The sequence below is a fragment of the Stegostoma tigrinum genome, chromosome 7, assembly GCF_030684315.1.
Source record: "Stegostoma tigrinum isolate sSteTig4 chromosome 7, sSteTig4.hap1, whole genome shotgun sequence".
Taxonomy (NCBI): Eukaryota; Metazoa; Chordata; class Chondrichthyes; order Orectolobiformes; family Stegostomatidae; genus Stegostoma; species Stegostoma tigrinum.
The window spans coordinates 35,457,349-35,477,344 of record NC_081360.1 but is presented as its reverse complement, the minus strand read 5'-3'; the positions used below and the strand labels follow the sequence as shown (position 1 = coordinate 35,477,344).

General features: G+C 39.7%; 1 protein-coding gene across 4 annotated transcripts in view; it reads left to right on the top strand.

Annotated features, from left to right (window-relative positions):
* Positions 1-340: 340 nt before the first annotated feature.
* myo1b (myosin IB) overlaps positions 341-19,996 on the top strand; it is a 257,206-nt gene continuing 237,550 nt past the window's right edge. For all 4 annotated transcript variants that reach the window (XM_048534332.1, XM_048534330.1, XM_059647158.1 and 1 more), the window contains exons 1-2: positions 341-475; positions 9,994-10,135. In XM_048534332.1, coding sequence (XP_048390289.1) covers positions 10,001-10,135 — 135 coding nt within the window. In that variant the 5' untranslated portion in view covers positions 341-475; positions 9,994-10,000. The remainder of the gene's footprint in view (positions 476-9,993; positions 10,136-19,996) is intronic.

Sequence of the window (19,996 nt, the reverse complement as noted above, 5' to 3'; positions counted from 1 at the left end):
TTCTCCCTCTGATCTCATTCACTGAAGTGGCAAAAGTATAAATGCCGTTATAAACCCGAAAGGGATTTCTGCTATTTAAATCGCCAGACTGGGGTCGCAGATCTCTCAAGCCTTGCATCCAGCTTATCTCTTCACCAGGAACATCCTGCTCCTTGTGCCGCCTCTGCAGCCCCTTCCCTCTCTCTGCCCCCGGCTATAGTAGCCTGCCCTCACCTGGTGCCGCTGGTGCGTGGTGCTGGAGCAAGAGGCGGGGAGAGCAACAGCAGAAGGTGATTAGCATAGAGCCTGAGTGAGACACACCCCGCCCGAGGCTGGGACTGACACAGAGGGAGGGGAGAGCACGCTTCACTAGGTCTGGGGTTAGTTAGACAGGGAGAGAGCCGAGCAGCGGGAGCACCGTCAGGCTTTGTCCTCTTTTAGCTTGTGCACAAAGGACAGAGAAGGATTCGGAGTTGCACACAGTTTCACACTGAAGGTAACGCTCTACCCCCCCCCCCCCCCCCCCACCACCACGGTTTCTCTCCAATGCAAAGAAAGCCGGGTTCGAGAGGGCGAAACCCCGAGCCAGAGCTCTTTTAAGATGTAGCGGGGTTTTGGAATCTCGGCTATGAAACTGAATGGGGATGGTGAAGTCGCGTGTTTGAAGTGAACGTTTCACTGGAGTAGGGTCCGAGTTTCAACCGAAATTAACTTATGCCCTGGGATAAAAGAAGCTGGTCCGGCTGCCTAGCTGTTTCTTAAACAAAACCGTCCCCTTGACCCAAACAAAGGCAACTAAACAGCTTTACAAACACAAAATACAGCTGTAGGTCGGAAATAGAGAGGATGCTAGAGAATGAGCGGCTCTCTGATTTATCTGGAGTGTGTGAGGTGGAGTTTGGGGTTCTGTCCTCACCCCCTCTCGCTGTGAGTGCCTTTGCACGGGCAGTTTAGTGGCTGTAGAGGAGGGTGGCAGTATCTTTCTCTTGGTGCTGCGTGTTGTCTCCAGGCCGGCAGATGGACACCCGCGGTCTGTATTGTCATGTTGTTCACTCAAAAGGCAGGCAGAGTTCCGCGTGAGAGCTGCTCTTAACCCTCGGCTATTGGGTGAAATCTGTAATAACTGCTCAATGAAAAGGCTAAGCAGTGTCCGCGCCACTGCAGTAATGTGATTCAGATGTGATTGAAACCAGATGATTTCTGGTGTGTGTGTGTGTCTCTCTCCCCCCCCCCCCCCTCCCCAGTTTAATCTTTCTGATGTCTGTGGTATTGAGTAGTCCGTTGAGCGGAAACTGCCATGATTTTGTTGTTCGCCCTCTTTAGCTTTCACTTATTTTGTTTTTGTTTCTCCACGCTCCACTGACTCTCTGGTTTGCTCTTGATCTCCAAACGTGCCCGTTTCTGCCGGATTCCGCCTTGACTGAGTGGTCAAGCTCCCAGCGCCCTTGTTGGTTTTACGTTCTGCGAATAGTAAATACCCTGACACTGCAAGATGCGTGTGTGGCCATATGAGCAGGCGACACTTAACCTGGTTTCCCAGCACCTAGTCTGCACAGTACTGACAGCGTGTTTTGAGAAGTTTTGGTGTGGCGGTGTAATCAGTAAAAGTCTTCGACGTTTCACTGATTATTTGCGGACTTGCAGAAATCTGTTTAAAGAGCTAAGATATAAAAGGAAGTAACTCCCACCCCTTAAACGAGACGTGTTTTTGAAACGCCTGACACGGAAGTATAGAGATTGCACTGTGAAGTCTTCGGCAGCAGGTAAAGGTCAGAGTGTGATGTCTGGCTAACTCCCATGCGCTGTGTATTTTTAACTGCAGAAGTGTCCAGGCCGATGATAGCCAATCCTGAATACAGAAACAGTTCTTGGCTTTCTGCAAATTAATTAGATGTTTAACCACAGTGCCAGCTCCCTGGAAAGTGCCACTCCCTGCGTGCACGTTGAATCAGCGAAATGTATTGCTAAGTCAAGATAAAGGGACAGAATTTATACATCCCAGAAAGCAAATGAAGCAGAATAGTACTGGAGCCAATGTTTATGCACTTTTACAAACACTTACAGATTTACGTGCCACAAGCAAGCACCTCGTAACTCAACCACAGTTTCAGTTTCTGTCTATTTACAGAGGCACAGTGAATTCCCAGCTAATACGCATCATCGGCGCACAGCTAAAAGCATTTAATATATATTTCTGCAAGTGGCTACTAACTTTTAAAATTTTACTCATGGGACTTTATTGCCCGTTTTTAGTTGCCCTTTAGAAGGTGGTGGTGAGCTTCCTTCTGGAACTGCTGCAATCTACATGGTGTAAGTAGGTCCAAAATGCCTTTGGGGAGGAATTCCAGGATCTAGACCCAGTGACGCTGAAGGAATGGAGATATAGTTTGAGGTCAGGATGGTGAGTGGTTTGGAGGGGAATTTGGAGGTGGTGGCATCCCCATGTATCTGTTATATTTGTCCGTCTAGATGGGAGTGATCCTGTGTTTGGAAGGTGCTGTTTTAAGGAACTTCAGTGAATTTCTGCAGTGCATCTTGTAGAAAATTCATACAGTACAGTTGCTACTGAGCATTGGTGGTGGAGGGAGTGGATGCGGTACCAATCAAACGGGCTGCTTTGTCCCGGATGGTGTCAAGCTGAGTGTTGGAGCTGCATCCATTCAGGCAAATGGGGAGTATTGCATCGCACTCTTGACTTGTGCTTTGTAGATGATGAACAGGCTTTGGGATTCAGGAGGTTAGTTACTTGCTGCAGTATTCTTAGCCTCTGACCTACACTTGTTGTCACTGTTTATATGACAAGTCCAATTGAGTTTTTGGCCTGTCACAACTCGATGTTGACAGTGGGGGATTCGTTGATACTAACACCATTGAATGTCAAGGAGTGGTGACGGTCTGTCTTTGGAGATGGTAATTGCCTGGCATTTGTCTGATGTGAATGTCACTTGCCATTTGTCAGCCCAAACCTGGACATTGTCCAGATCTTGTTGCGTTCGAACGCAAGCTGCTTCAGAACTGAAGAGTCATGAGTAGTGCTGAACATCCCAACTTCTGAGCTAATGATAGAGGGAAGGTAATTGAGGAAGAAGCTGAAGATGGTTGGGCCTAGGACACTTCCCTGAGGCACTCCTGCAGAGATGTCCTGGAGCTTAGGTGACTGACTTCAACAATTACAATCATTTTCCTATGTGCCAGATATGACTCCAACCAACAGAGAATTTGCCCTCGATACACATTGATTCCAGTTTTGCTAGGGCTCCTTGCTTCCACACTCAGTTGAAATTAGCCTTGATGTAAAGGGCTGTCACTCTCACCTCACCTCTACAGTTCAGATATTTTGTCCATATTTGGGTCAAGGCTGTAATGAGTGGAACCCGAACTGGGCATCACTGAGCAGATGTAGCTTGTTAGCACTGCTGATACCTTCCATCACTTTACTGATGATTGAGAATAAACTGATGGGATGGTAATTGACCAGGTTGGATTTGTCTTGCTTTTTGTGCACAGGACATAGCTGGGAAGTCTTCCACATTGTTGGGTAAATGCCAGTGTTGTAACTATACTACAACAGCTAAGCTAGTGGAGTGGCAAGTTCTGGAACACCATTCTTTAGTACAGTTGCTGGAATGTTATTAGGTCCCACAGCCCTTTCTGTATCCAGTGCCTTCAACTGTTCTTGATATTACATGGATTGAATCAAATTGACTGAAAACTGCTATCTGTAATGCTGGGGACCACTGGAGGAGACTGAGATGGATTATCCACTTGACTATTTTGGCTGAAGATTGCTTCAAGTGCTTCAGCCATACCTTTTGCACGAACGTGTTAGGCTGTTCCAACATTGAGGATGGGATATTTGTGGAATCAACTCTTGTTTAATTGTCAATTCATGGTTGGATGTGGCAGGACTGCAGAGCTTAGATCTGACTCATTGGTTGTGGGACTCTTAGCCCTATCTATCACTTTCTGCTAATGCTTCTTAGCACGCAAGTTTGGTTATCCTTTTTGGTAGCTTCAGTAGGTTGACATCTCATAGACAAATTTTGCTTTTGAGTTTTAAAAGAAGGTATGAATCACAACCAATTTAGATTGAATTACTTATGGATGATGCCATCTTGATGAAAATGAATGGAATTAAGAGATTATTCCTCTGACCAATGTTATTATACAGTGAGGTAGGTCGTCGTCATGTTGATGTTTGTGGGAACTTCCAGTATGCAACTCCATGCTACTACTCTTTTGATAAGAGCATGGCTGAAGTGAGAATCACTATTTTTGGAGAATGCTGCGCAATCCTGAATTCCATCCTCTGTAGTGGAGAATCTTGGTCCACCATTTATGTGCCCATGTACCATGACAGGAGTACTTCTGTAGAAGAGCACTGATGTTTAGTCCTTGACGTTTCAAGATTTTTCCAAATGTTAAACAAATTGAATGTATTTGTCAACCTCATTATCATTTCCTGTTCCAATGCACACATTTCTCTTTCCCATAAGTCAATTTTAGGCAACAATGAATGATTCCAGCAACTTATTCCCAGACATCCGTCACAAGTTTACTGTTAGATGTTGGAAGGATACAACAGTAGCCCTGGTGAATCATCAGTGTCCCTTTGCTTGACTCTGGAGAAACAGCTGATGTGCATTTGTCACTTCTTCCTGAAATCATTTCTGATATTCAGAGCTCATTATGTGGAAAGTTAGTACATAAACATTGTACCCTACTATAATGTGACAGTACTGTCTGCAGCATTTGTGAGATGTATTAATATGAGCCCAAACATCACATTATTAATCTTGTTCTGTGTTTGTTTCTTATCGAGTATTTTCTTAACACTGATCAGTGCCTAATGCATACTCTGTGTTGCCAAACTATTTCAGTGTAGATGTACTACATTAATTTTCTTCAGTGTTTTCTCATTGAAATTTGCAGAGGTCACGATTGCATCATCAATAAGTGAATCAACATAGCTTATGTAATTCGTATCTTCAACTGAAGAGCAAAATGCATATGTAAATGATTATGTACAAAGTGTAGGGATGATACAAAGGCAGTCTCTACAATTTTAAAATAATTTCTAAACTAGAAATTGACCTTCTAGAATGGTGGAGAGGAAGGTTCTGTCTCTTTAAGAAGAAGTCGGTTCCCAGATGAGACCTGTTGATAGAAAATTGGAACTGAGTTAATCCAAAAGCAAAGAAGAGAATCACTAGTCAGTTAGTTTGGCTCACTGATGTCACTGTGAGGGTTAGATCTGTTGCTGTTTGGATTCTTCTGATTTGACTGTACGTAACCATGATTATTGATGAGCTGAATGATGTTAGCTGGTTAAACTCCAGCGACAGTTGTGTGCATCCTTAGATGGATGGAACATTCCTTATGTAACTGGAAAATTATAAATGCTAGTCCCAAGGACATTTCAGTAGATTTTCCTTGAGACAGTTGAGCAAAAGGTTAGTTTTTCTCTTGCTGTGACCAAATAAAGTTACAAATTAAATAGCTGATCAACATGGTCTTTTTTTTTTGGCTTTCCAAGTGAAACATAAATATACATTCATACCCCATAAAGATACAATTATAATGGGACAAAATTCAAATCAGGTTCCTTAACAATGTGAGATACATTATCAGTTATAATGAAATAACTATGCGACTAGTGCAATTACGGATCAGATAATCCTATTGTACAATGTAGTCATAAATGCTATTATTGGAAATTTTTTAATGGGACGCTTCTCTTGAGTGCGAGCGCTGTTCAGTAAATGAAACACTCATTGTTCCGTTACAACAGTGATTTGAACAGTGCTAAACATAAATTTTGCAGTCCAATGGGTGATTGCTAATGCTGAGCTTTATATTCCCTCGAGCTTAAATCTTCCATTGGTGTGTGTAAAATGCTACTGAGCCTGAGTACATGTCTTGTTGGTGTACTTATGTTGCGGCCCACAGGAACAGTTATACTTATGTTATAATAGATCCTACCGTTTCTAAACATAACAAAGGCAGTGCAACTGTCAAACAATAATTACTGAAATATAATGACTTTCAGTGTTGAAGAAAACCTGTGCAGGTAATCAATTTGAAATGGAATGTCTCTAGAGAAAGCTGTTTAGTGCCAAATTGTATTGGTTCACTTCCTGTACAAATTCAAATTAAGCATCTGGTTGAGGACATGATGAGAGATCAGATAAGTATAAGTTGAAATGTTCAGTGGTTACATGGGGCACAAACAATCCTGTGATACTTGGTTCAGGGGTTGCAGAATATTGTCTTTGGAGGGGAGCCAGCTAGTGTTGAATAGTGGAGTTGTATGAATGTTTGCAGTTTTACTTGATTACTTTGGGGAATTGGAGAGTCGTTATGTAGAACCTTTCCTCAGAACATTAACTGGGTAGAACGTATGATTGAGATTGGACGTGACCTGGCTTGATTTGATCTTTTTCTATATAATGTTCTAAATTTTGTTTTGTAGCTATCTTAACCATCATATAGTTATGTGTTTTGTTTCGAAACTCCTATAAGGCTAGTTAACTTGTTACTAAGGGATAGATGTTAAGCACTGCAGAGTGTGAGCTGTTGAGTAGCGGAGCTAAGTTTTTTTTTGCCTGCAATTTCCTATGTGGTGCACTCCTAATCACTTGGCTGCTATAAATAACTAGGTGGCCCACTGCAAAGTTATCACTTTGTTACTGGTTATATCTTTTCCATTAATAGCTGACATGACTGGTATTGACCAGTATAAAAGAAAGATTGTGCATTCTTTCAATTTGGAAATGGTGTGCATCCCAGGAAGGATAGCTTAAGTACAAAAAAAAACAAATATTATGTCATACTGAAGAAGGGTTTTATAATAAAAACGTTTGAGGGAAATATATATAATTTCCATTTGCATCTATAAATGTTAATCACAAGTTTAATGTTTTGGGTGTAGACTCCCACTGAAAACTGAGTTCTTAAATTAAATTGAGTCAAACAAGAGGGTGGGGGATGGTGGTGGAAAGGCAGGGAAGAGAGATGATGGGTGAAATGCCTAAGTAGAATTTTCTGAAAAGCTGGAACAAGGTGAAATCTGTTGGTTGAAGATTTATCATGGTGGATAGTTGAAAGATGTGGAAAGAGCAAATGCTTGTGAAATATGATTTAAAAACCATGGGAGCTAAAGTTGGTGAAATGAAAGAAAAATAACTTCATTGCAAGACTTCTGAAGTCAAGTGGAAGCTTACTACAAATATAAAGCAGACTTGCAAACAGACAAAATAGGGAATGTCAGGCAACATCCTGAATGTTGCCCATCCCTACTGCCAGGATATGTATTTATTAAGTATGCACACCCTCAGTGCCAACCAGCTTCGTGCTATTGTCATGATTCCCACTGCTTGTAATACCGGGCAAGTCAGATCTTGGACTGAAACCTGGTTTGATAGTTCACAAGTTTTATTTTTGGCATTGGATTACTCTGGTGGTCAATCACTGAATATGTTCAGAATCTTAGTGGATAGTTAAAAGACCATGTTCTTTTAATTCGAGGACATAAGTTTTTACACCAAAAAGGGGAAAAGAAGCAAAGATATATCTTAACATAAACAGCAAAAATAAAGAAAATGAACACTCTTCCCAGCAATTTTCTTTACAGCCACTCAGTTCTAGAAAAGTATCACTCCTTTCTTAACTCATTAATTTCTGACTTAATTAACTCTTTCTAGAAAAAGTAAATTTGCAGATAACTCCAAAATTGGTTGTATAGTGGACAGTGAAGAAGGTTATCTAAGAGTGCAGTGGGATCTTGATAAACTGGGCCAGAGGGCCAAGGAATGGCAGATCATTTTAAATGAATAGACCTGTGGCAATATTTAATTCAGATAAATGCGAGGCATTGCACTTTGGTAAAATAAACCAGGGCTGGGCTCGTGCACTTGGCGGTTGATCCCTGGGGAGTGTTGTTGAACAGAGAGATGTAGGGGTGTTGGTACACAGTTCCTTGAAAGTGGCATCACTGGTAGACAGGATGGTGGTGAAGGCGTTTGGCATGCTTGCTTTCATCAGCCAGAGCATTGGGTACTGGAGTTGAGATATCATGTTATGGCTGTACAAGACAGTGGCGAGGCCACGTTTGGAGCACTATACAATTTTGATCACTTGGGTCAGACTGAAAAGTTTTTTTTTAAACCCACTCTCGGGTCTCCAATAAACGCTATTTCAACAGATGGTTAATTGCTTTGGGTTAGGTGTCTGAATCTAACAATCTAAGAAATTGAATTCCACCCTATCCTGAAAACATTGATCACCACGGCACAAAAGCCAGCACCTCTGACATTGTTATTCAGAATTTCATTTATTTATGATATAAAGCTTTGCAAGTACTTGATAATAGTTATACCTTGCAGGTATGAATTATACCTTTTCTTGGATGTAATGGGCATGGTGCATCCACGACAGCATGATCAAATCTAAGATCTTTTTGTGTTTCACAGTCAAACATGCAACATATTCCGAGATGAGTTATAATTTCCAAGTTTCTTTTGTGCTTCATTTTATGCCAAGCGACTATGGTAGGGTCTAGGCTCGAAATGTCAGCCTTCCTGCTCCTCTGATGCTGCTTGGCCTGCTGTGTTCCTCCAGCTCTACACCTTGTTATCTTGGATTCTCCAGCTTCTGCAGTTCCCATTACCTCTGACAATGGTACAGTTGTTTACATAGCAGCATAGTCTGTTCTGGTAATTCCCTGATACATCTTGTGTACGCACAGCAGTTTTGTCAACCGAAATTGGGAAATTCTGACAGCAAAAGTGAAATTGAAGCAGAGCTCGTGGACTTGTTTGTAAAAGCAGGCGTGTGCAAAATAATTCTCCTGCTGACTTTATGTTGGCGATTTTGTTATTCAGAATTGCCTAACTATTTTTAAATGGCTGTAAAGTATTCTCTTTTTGTTCATTGTAATTTGGTCATGTGGGTGATGGAAGTCATGTGAACAGGCAATTAAAGTTTCGGCGGCACTTTTTGACGAAGTGAGAGTAGCTTCAGCAAAATTTGAACCATTGTTGGTCTTTGTGATCAAGTTCCATTTTTAGCTGCATCACGAACTCAAGGAAGAAAAATTGTAATGCAAAGTAAAGCGAAAAACTTATTTCATTGATAGAAATGAGTTTTTTTTGTTCTGGATATTAAGGTTTTTTAAAAAAGATGCTATTTGCAAACTTTTTCTGCTGCACCAGTGACTGAACATCAAGTTTCTCTTCCAGTGGGATATACTTATCAATCAGTATGGTTGGTTATCAGCAGGAGAGGTGTTAGTCATTCTTCGTGCTGATGTGTGGTGTCAGTGGGAGTGTGCTTTCTGAAATGCATTGTTGTGGGTGCACCATTTATTGCTGTAGACTTTTGCAACTCTACTATGCATGTCCTGCCTATAATTATTAAGAAAGTGGAACAATGTAATATCTTACCATCTCCAATGTGACCTTTACAAAGTGCCAATTTTGTTCACAATATGCCTTAGTTGGGTTGTCAGAAACTTAGTATTTACTACGAATCTGAAAATAAAATCTTAAAATTGGCACAGCTGAAAACATGGGATAAGTGACTAGCCATGAGAGTCAGCATTCATATAGTGAATGGCAATACTTGTATATATTTTTTGGCTTTCTGTGCTTAATGTAATTGAAGGTGAGTAATTTTGTTTCACCTTGGTTTAAAAAAAACTTTGACAGCAGTTATTCTATGTGGCTATAATCTCATCTGGATCTTTCCAAGCTACAAATAAGTGTGATCGTAAGAATATAAGTGCAGGAGTAGATCATATGGCACTTAATGCTTGCTCCACCATTCGGTAAGATCACAGTTGATCTTCTGCCTTAATCCTGCTTTGCCCCATATTGCTTAACTTCTGTTTGTTTGAAAAGTTGTTAATGTCTGTAATGGTGCCAGACCTCCCAATGTTGGAGGAATGTTGATTTACTAGAAAACAACCATTGTATGAATGAAAAATACATCTTCAGATCTAATTTTTTTTTTCAGAAGGAAAATGCCGAAATCGGAAGTGAAAACGTCTCTCCTGGACAACATGATAGGGGTGGGGGACAGTGTGCTTTTAGAACCTCTTACTGAAGACACATTCTTAGAAAATCTCAAAAATCGCTTTGACCATAGTGAAATATATGTAAGTACTATTAAAATATATTCAGTAGAGAATAACCGTCTGCCTTACAAATGTCTAAATAAAATTTGTCTCCTAAACTGTCCTGGTGAAAGCAAAAGTCTTGGACTGTCCTGGAAATTTCCACTTCACAGAATGTTTTTAATGATCTCTTTGGTTTATGGCTCAGTATAATCATGTTTAGCTTAAAATTGACGAATGAGGTGCAAGTTGTTCATGTTTACAATTTGACCTTTAATGAGAAACTTAGTTTTGGATCTTGGTTTTGGTCAATGAGTTGTTGGTGTTGGTTTTGACTCAATGCTAGGAGGCACTTTGCTGTGAGATTCCAACAAGTACAAAAATCACACCAACCCTTCTGTCATGGAAGGTAGAATTTCTGGTTAAGAACAGTCTGAGTGTATTACACCGAGACACTAAACAGGGAAGTGGACCTGGTTATCTTCAGTTCGCCTTAATAATAAAAGCTGGAGGCTGTTATTTCAATCTTAGCTTTTGAATATCAGCACTTGGTTCACTTGACATAGAGAATACTCGACATTGTAACTGTCCTAAAGTTACTGAACTCAACAAAATACAATCATTGGATTAATGCTACTTTCTCTAGCTGATCCATTTTTGTTGGTAGAGGCTTCAGTTATCAAAAATGCTTCAGTCAAGGAATTACTTTTGATTTCAGCACTATTTAGTTTATTGGCTCTAATTAGCATTTGGGGAAAAAAAAACTCCACTAACACCAATGGATGATGTTTGGTGAGGATTTAATGTTGGCCAAAAAACTAAGAATTTCCTACTTCTCGAATGAAAATATGTTATGGAATTTTAATACACCAATCTGAATAAACCAACAGGGATTCAGTTTAATGTCTCTCCTAAAAACACAATGCAATACTCAATAAAACATCGAAATACCAGCTTGCATTGGTTGTTATTACTTTGGGAACAGCTAGCTGCTTCACTGTGTACATTATGATCTGAGATTGAATCATGGTAACAGGATCCTAAATGCATTCACACTAAATCTAGTCTTAGTGCATCTAGTTGACTTCCAATGGAAAATACTTGAAGCTGGGAGAGCGCTTAAATAAAAATGGATAAACATTGTCAAAAATAAAATTGTCCTTTACTGTGCATTATGGTTACCATAGTCCAAGGTGAGTCTCTTCCAAATTCTTTCTTCTAACTGCTCCACCTGGGCAGAAAATGTATCACCAAATGGACTTGCACAAATGTTATTTTGTAATTGTGGGGCCGAAAATATTAGATGCAGACTTTCTTTTCCAAAGCAGGAATTGCATTTCCTGAGGCCTCTTGAATGGAGCTCACTCTCTCTTTGTCATTGAGTGTTCGGAACTGATTATACTTGGGACTGCTGCCTCTGAATGCAGAGTGGAGACAGGACGCCAAGACCTGCAGTTTTCACTGAGACATTGTTCCAGTGCTGTACGTAACTGTAAGGATGATAGACCTCCTCATCCTTGTTACCTGTGTATCCAACATGCATAAAACTGAGAAGTCTTTGAAATGTTCATGAAGCTATCAAAATAAATAAGCAACCATTCAAACGCTCCATGGGAGGGGGGGGGGGGGTGAGGGGAATGTTTTAATGTTATTAAGTACTCATAATATTGTCAACATAAATAGCATTCAAAAACCATTTCAAAGAAATACTGGCCTCCTTAACAGATCAAAAAAACTCAGTTAAACAAAGCTCAAAATCCCTTAACAGCTGCACAAACAACCCCCAGAGAGCAAAATCCACAAGTAGAAATTTGAACTAATCAAGCATTTGTAACGAGATTCCATTGGATAACAGTTAATAAGGATTCTAAGGTTGAATGCATTAAAACAGGTTGAACAGATATATGTTGGATTGCTTCAGGCTGAACAGATGGTTGATCTGTCAATCAAAGACAGCAATCATCTGAAACAATTAACAATCAGATCAAGTTTCCCCAAATGTTTCAATGTAATCAGCTCTAAGGACTTTGTTTATACAGCTGAGAGATGGAATTCCCCAGTGAATGCTTGGCTGAACCATATCTCCTATTAATAGGGTCATCTCTGCAGGAATTGTTTACACTGCTGTCAATAGGTCTTTTAGCTTTGTTCAGTTGTTTCACAAACTGCTGAGAGAATCATGTTTCTTTAAGGTGCTCTTGAATGCCAATTCTTTACACTGGTTTTGAGCCCTTAATTGAGCTAAATTAATCAACTGGAGTGTCAAAGAACTCTAAAATCTACAGCAATATTTATCACCCTGTCAGCAATATTCATCACTCCCTCCCCCTTGATGTCTCAGAGCATTTTGTGTGCTGAGAAGTGTGTGGAAGAAGGGATGAACATGCAGGACAGCATGGAAGAGGAGGAACATTGAGTAAGGTCACGTTGAACATTGTTGAATGTGAGGAAAGATTAGTACTCTTAAGGTGAAACTGTACAAGGTTGACAGCTCCATTTAATCAGTGAACTGTAGGCACACTTTTTTGCTTACACTTTATAAGGAAGTGACCCTGCTGGGGTTATGTCTGAAAATTTACCTCCCAACCATTTATCCCTCATGCAACTCTGTGGAATTAACATCAGAAGATGCACAGGCTCTAGTGTAAAATGGTAAATGGGCAATTTAAGCCCCAGTCAGCATTGGATGCGCCTTCATAAATAACTGTCTTCCCATTTTGATGACCTAAATATGAAGCTAATTTGTTGAATCAAACACTATCTTCTGTGCAATTTTTACCTTAGGTTATATTTTTGATGTATGTTCTACTCTCAATTCTGAGGAAGGGCACTGGGCCCGAAACTTTAATTCTGATTTCTCTTCACAGATGCTGCCAAACCTACTGGGCCTTTCCAGCAATTTCTGATATCCAGCATTCCCAGTTCTTTTGGGCTTTAATTTGAAGTCCAGCTGAATTTCAAATCTGAAATTGTGCTGATTTATAAATGGATTTTGTTTTGTAGAGCTCAATTGAAACTTGCGCCACATAGCAAGGAATTTTGGAAAGTACTTCCCGATTATTAAGAAGCTGTTGTTTAGAGATCCCAACTCCTTGCCATCAGACAAAGTAAAGTGGCTTTATGAAGAGGGAAGAAATGATATCCACACTCACTCAGAAGGAAAATAATAATTTTATATGTGTAACATTTGTAACTCGGAATTTATCATAAAGTTTGCTTTTATGTGCTTTCAAAAGTGACTTGTTTTTGTTTTCATCAGTGGCTTTACATCACAGAATCTGTGCCAAATCCATATCCTCAGAACATAGGAGCAGGAATAGGACTTCTAGCCTGTCGTTCTGACATTCAGTTAAAGCTGATCTGTGATCTAATTCCTTATGACACTTCCTTGTCTCATTTCTCTTTGGTAACAATAATATATCTATCTTAGATCAATTCTTGAGAGTAAATGTAGTATCAGTTGTTGTTTGGGAAAGAGAACTTGTGGCATCCTTTGTATGTATCAGCATTTGCTTCTGACAGGTCTGGATCTATGTTTTAGTTATGCCTGCCGCCGAGTTTCCCCTACTGGCCGAAATAATAGTTTCCCTGTATCAACCCCAAGTGCTCACCTATAAAACTCGAAAATGTCAAACAAGTTGCTGATTAAGCTTCTGAATTTCGGGATGGAACGCTAGGTTATGTAACTCTGCTTGTGATTTCATTCTTAGAGTCTAGGTCATTCTGTTAACTGTATGCTACAGTTCCATCAAGGTCAATACTTCCTGTGGTGTGGTGTCCAGATTCTAGTAATATACCCTGTGGTCTAATCACGAACAATGATGTGTTCTTGTATTCTAGTCCTCCTGAAATAAAATCTAATGTTTTGCTCACCTTTTTGATGATGATCTGTACCTATTCTTGACACACTAATGTTACTGGATTCTGAAGTCTCTTTGGACCCCTACTGTTTTCCCAAATGTCTTCTAGGAAAAAGAAACTGGGCTCATACGGCATTCCTGTGAAAGCTACACAACTGAAATGTCAGTAATCTGACCTGCTTGTTTTCAGCAGTATAGTTAGTATCTTCATTTTTGTAATGTTTTCTGTTTTTGTTTCATTTTGCATCTCCACTTGGTGCAATTTTTCCTTGTTTTGTTGGATTATAGAGCAATGATGTGATGGACTTCAGATTTAGAAAACTGTCATTCTGTTGTGCAGTTAGATAGGGCTATAGCAAAATATAAAATACCAGAACTGCCAAACTACAGAATAGAATGGTAGTGATAACAAAGTGTGAAGCTGGATGAACACAGCAGGCCAAGCAGCTTCTCGGGACCACAAAAGCTGACGTTTCCGGCCTAGAGCCTTCATCAGAGGAGCTCTCTGAAGGGTCTAGGCCTGAAACATGAGCTTTTGTGCTCCTGAGATGCTGCTTGGCCTGCTGTGTTCATCCAGCTTCACACTTTGTTATTTTGGATTCTCCAGCATCTGCAGTTCCCATTATCACTGATAGAATGGCAGTGCTATTTAATAGCAGTGGCTAGGATCTGTATTCTCTACAATTGCATGCAGCTATGAGTCAGTGAATATTCCTCCTCCTCCTCGGGCCTACTGTGCTCCTCCAGTTCCACACTGTGACTCCAGCATCGGCAGTTCTTACTTTCTGTTTGCTGATTTGGGATCTGCGTATGAATAGTGGTGAATAGTGATAATTGCAATAGATAAAGCAGCTCTGAACAGCAGACCTAGTGAGGTGCAAAATATTCTGCTTAGCATGATTGATGCAGCTCATGGTATGCAAGGTTAAACTAGTAAATGGTCAGGTCATTTAAGCTGTTAAGTTGTGGATCAAAGCAAAAGTTGTTATCTTACAGTGAAGAATTAAAACAAAAAATGCTGCAAATGACATGTCAGTCAAGAATTAGTATGGCATTTTCTCTTTGTAAATTATGCCTGACCTTTTATGTTTCTAACATTTTTCTGCCTTTGGTTTGAGATTGCCAAAACTTTTTGTTTTGTTTGCATGTTCTTTTTAGCAGCACAATTTCATAATTGACAGCTGTATGATCCATTTGTTGGATTGGTAGATTTGTCAATCTTTATAAACTGAAATATTCATGCATTTTTGGTGAGATCAAGGTTAAAGTTTAACAGAAACATTGAAGTGGACAAGATGTTTGTTTTATAAGATTATCCTGACAGAGGCTTTAAAATTGGATAAAACATGTGTTGATATCTAGTTGTATGTTTTTCATTCATGCAATGTGAATGTTGCTGGCTAGATTAGCATTTACTGTCCATTCCTAGGTAGAGGTGAGCTGCTGCCTTGAATCTTTGCAATCTGTGTGGTGTAGCTACAGTCACAGTAATGTTTGAGATGGAGTCCTGGGATTTTGACCAATGGTAGTGAAGGATCTACAAGGCTGCAAGGCCCTGAGATGTAGGAACAGAAGTAGGCTTTAAGCTCATCAAATCTGCTTTACCATTCGATGAGATCATGGTTGCTGTGATAATCCTCAACTGTACTTTCCTCCCTTTTGCTTCTGATTAAATATATTCAGGGCTGAAATACAGATTTTGAATGACCCAACTTTGACAGCTCTCTGTGGCAAAGAATTCCACAGGTTCACTATCCTTTGAGAGAAGAAATTACTCCTTATGTCTCTCCTAATTATGTGATCCCTTTTTATTCTGAGGTTATGCCGTCTGGTCCTAGACCTTTCCATAAGCAGAAACAACCTTTCTGCACTGTTTCAAGCTCCCTAAGAATCTTGTATGTTTCAGTAAGTTTGCCTCTTTTAAAGTCCAATGAGTACATGCCCAGTTTTCTCCACTAAATGTCATTAAAGGAGGTTTCTCCATAGCTGAGATCAGCCGAGTGAACAGAAAGTGGCAGTGTATCTCTACTTGTCTAAACGGCCCAAACTGCTAACAGTAATCCATGTAGGGTCTGACTAGTGCGTTGTACAGTTTTAGCAAAACCTCCTTTTATAGTCTATTCTATTTGAAACAAAGGCTAACATTCTACCTACCCACCCTATTAACCACTAAACTCAAATGCTGGATTTTTGTTTCTTGAATGCATTTCCCAACCTTAGCCCTTCTGTCCTGAAGCTTTCTGTAGTCTTTCTGCATTTAGATAACATTAAGCTCCATTATTTTTCCTGCCCAAGTGTGTGACTACTCATTTTCCCACATTATATTCCATCTGACAAGTTTTTGCTCACTCGCTTAACCTGTCTGTATTCCTGTGCAGATTTTGTGTATCGTTCTCACTACTTATGAGTCGCTAGGCCTTTCTCAATTTTCTTTAGACTTGCTGAAAATTTCCTTTACATGTAGCTCAGCTCAGATCTTTTGAACTTTATATGTAGCCTATTTAAAAAGTAAAGCAACAAGACTTTAGGCTAAATGCCATAACTACCATACATTTTTGCGCCATAATGTCATTGTCAACTACAGCAAATCCAAACTGTTCAGGCATAATATTGGTTCAGATTCTTGCTAAACTTGAATTGTGCAAATAATTACAGTTATGACTAACTGTGAGTATATTCTTTACCTTGCATTTCTAATGTCACACCCCAAACACCTTTCTCACTAAATTCCATTCCCAAGTCCAACCCATTCGTGTTTGGTTTTGAAACAGCATTTATTATCTTTTCTTTTGTATTTCCTCACTTTGGCTCCTGATATGCATCATTCTCATTTTGATTTCCTCTAAGTTCACTATTCATGTTTTGTTCAGTATTCTTAACTTGCTTGTCCTTATTGTCTTTAATATTTTATAGCATTGCATTGTATTAGAGTATTCCAGTATTGCCTGATACTCAACTGGTTTAGAATCTGATGTATGCCTCACACTTACAATTTCATCTGCTTCTTGATCCAAAAGTTGTAAAGACAATGCATTCAAATATACAAATGTGGCACTGAAGAAGTGCTGCATGATCTGATATTATAGTGACATTCTGTTTGGCTGATCTCCTAGTAGATGCTAATGATAATGATACACTGCTCAAACAAGAGCAGAAAATTTTCTTAATGTAATTCATTAATTAGTACTAAAATGTGTTAATTGAGCTCGTACCTTTGCTGTTTGCTCTGCATCAGTTGCTATATTTTAAAAATTGAGCAAAGTGTTTAATATGATGTGACGTATAATTGCAGGTATTATTGTTAATTTTAATGTCCCAATTCCTGTCTTTGCCTCAGCTCTCACTATCTTTGTAGCCTTCTCCTAAACCTACAAAACATTTGAGATTTCTCTACTCCTCCAACTTTGACCACATGGACTTCCCTGATTTTAATCACTCTACCGTTTGAAAGTGCCCTTGGTTCTAAAACCGTAATTTTCTCAGTCTCTGCCTCTCTCCACCTTACGCTTTTTTTCTCTTTTTTTTAAGATACTTCATAAAACCTATCTTACTGATCAAACTTTGTCATCTGGCTTCTTGTTCTGTGCCTTGGTATCAAAACTGATCATTTCTGTTAAGCATCTTGGGTTTGTTGACTAGGTAAAGCACCGTATAAATTGGAATTATTATTAGTTCAATGTCTTTGACAGAGAAGGCAATCTCAGATTTAGTTGGGGGGAGAATTCTTTTGCAAATCTGCCTCAAAAAAAAGCTCTGCAAGCAATCAACAATAACTTGATAACAAACATTGTTTATAATGCACACTGTTTAAGCTTTCACATTTTCTAACTCCACTTCATAACAAGGACTTTTGTGAACAATACCTACTCAGCTACAGTCTCCAAATGGGCATCTGGTCCTTGTCCTCTGTAGTCTCAAAAGAAATTTAGCACAATGTTAAAGTAGAGTTATGATCTTTGGACAATTAGTTATTGATTTTTTTTTAGCATATTTGAATAGGGAAACCTATGGGTTACAAAAACAGGGATAGAGAAGGAAAACACGTATTTCAGTCAAATGGGAGTTGGGCCAAGTGTCCTGATGCTGTTGTGACCCTGACCATGTTTGTTCAGCAATCTTGGAAGTGATTACAGGTTGGCACTGGGGGCCCAATTGTTGCAGCGTACAAAGGTACATAGAGCAAAAGGTACATTACAGTAGTAACCAATGTACATTAAAGTGAATATTTTAAAAGGATCAGGGTTAATGTAATTGCTGCTTGTCATGCAGTGACGTTGAGGATGTGAGTGTGGTTGAAAATTGGATAAGGGAAAGAGTGTCATCAAATGGGATGTCCTAGGTTACCTTCATTCATAATTGTTTATGAACATAACATGAGTAGGCCATTCAACCTACTGAGCCAACTCTGCTGTTTACTATGATCGTGGCTGATTGAACACTTCAATAGCTTTTAGCCATGCTATCTCTTTATCCTCCTGATAATCAAAATATATCAACCTCCACTTTAAACATGCTCAAAGATTGAGTTCCCATGACCCTCTGGAGTAGAGAATTCTAAAGATTCTCAATCCTCTGAGTAAATCATTTCTTCTCATCTTGGTCCTAATAGGCAACACCCTTCTTTGTAAATTGTACTTCTTTGGTTCTAGACTCTCCAACCAGGAAACACCTTACCTGCATCAACCCTGTCTATCCCTTTTAAGCGCTTCGTAGGTTTCAATGAGAGCATCTCTAATTTTGCAAAGCTGTAGGGAATGCAGGCCCAGATTGTCCAGTCTCACTTCACCAAATACTCCCATCATTCCAGAAACTAAGTTAGTGAGTCTTCGTTATGTTCCCTTTTACAGCAAAAAATCCTTCCTGAAATAAGGAGTCCAAGCTGCACACTGTACTCCGGGCACAGTCCAACGAAGCTTCTATACAGTTGAAGCAAGACTTCAGTACTCCTCTACTCGACTCCTCTGTGATTAAAAGCTACCATTCCATTATCCTACCTAATAGCTTGCTCCAGCTGTATGTTTGCTTTCAGTGACTTCTAAACAAGGACAACCCAAGTCCCTTTGCATATATACACTTTCCAACCTCTCACCATTTTAAAAAAAAATACTCTGCACATGTTTTCTTAGTACCAAAGTGTATAACCTTTATTTTCCCCACATACTCCATTTGGCGTGTTCTTTCCCAAGCACTAAGCCTGTCCAAATCCTCCTGAAAAGTTTCATATCTTCCCCACAATGCACAGTCCAGCTTAGCTTTGTTATCTTATGCAAGTTTGGAAATATTACTTTTGGGCGCTGTGTCCAAATCATTTATTTAAATAAAGCAAAATGTTGGGATCAAAGTATTAATCTTTGCAGTTACCACGAGTCACATCATGCCAATATGAGAATAGACCCATTTATTTCCAGTCTTGGTTTTTCGTCTGTTAACCAATCCTTGATCCACACCGGATTGACATACGAAGTACAGAGGTGTAGTTGGTGTTGTGTAAGGAATTGAAAAGGTTAATGCTGAAGAGAGGCTTGGACAATATTTGCTGTGGTGTGGTCTTGTAGGTGGGTGGAGGCAGAACAGCTTAGCATCTTAAAGCATTAAGACCTACCAACTGGATCACATTCCATAATCTGTGTAATGATGTTTTTCATATGGTGTAAGGTGTATGTAGTTTTTGTCATGCAATAGACTATATCTAGTTTAAGATGAGCTAATTGTTATCTAACAAACAGGTCCTATAGATACTCAGCAAGAAAGTGGATGGCAGCAAATCCAGCAGATTGCTCACCAAGTTTAGTGATCTATGGTGAGGCCTTGGCTTATAATATGGTAGCAGTTAGTGCTAAGTCCATTTAGCTCTTTCCCCCCCCCCAAAAAAAAAACCGGCAGCAGTGCAGGTCCAAAGACGGCTGCTCATGTAGGCAGCCAGCAAGAGAAATAGTTGAACATTCAGTGGTCTGACAGATGAAAACCTTTTTGTGGCAAGATTCAACAAGGCAGAATCTGCGATCATTGGTTAGAATATGTTTCAGATGTGATGACAGAACAT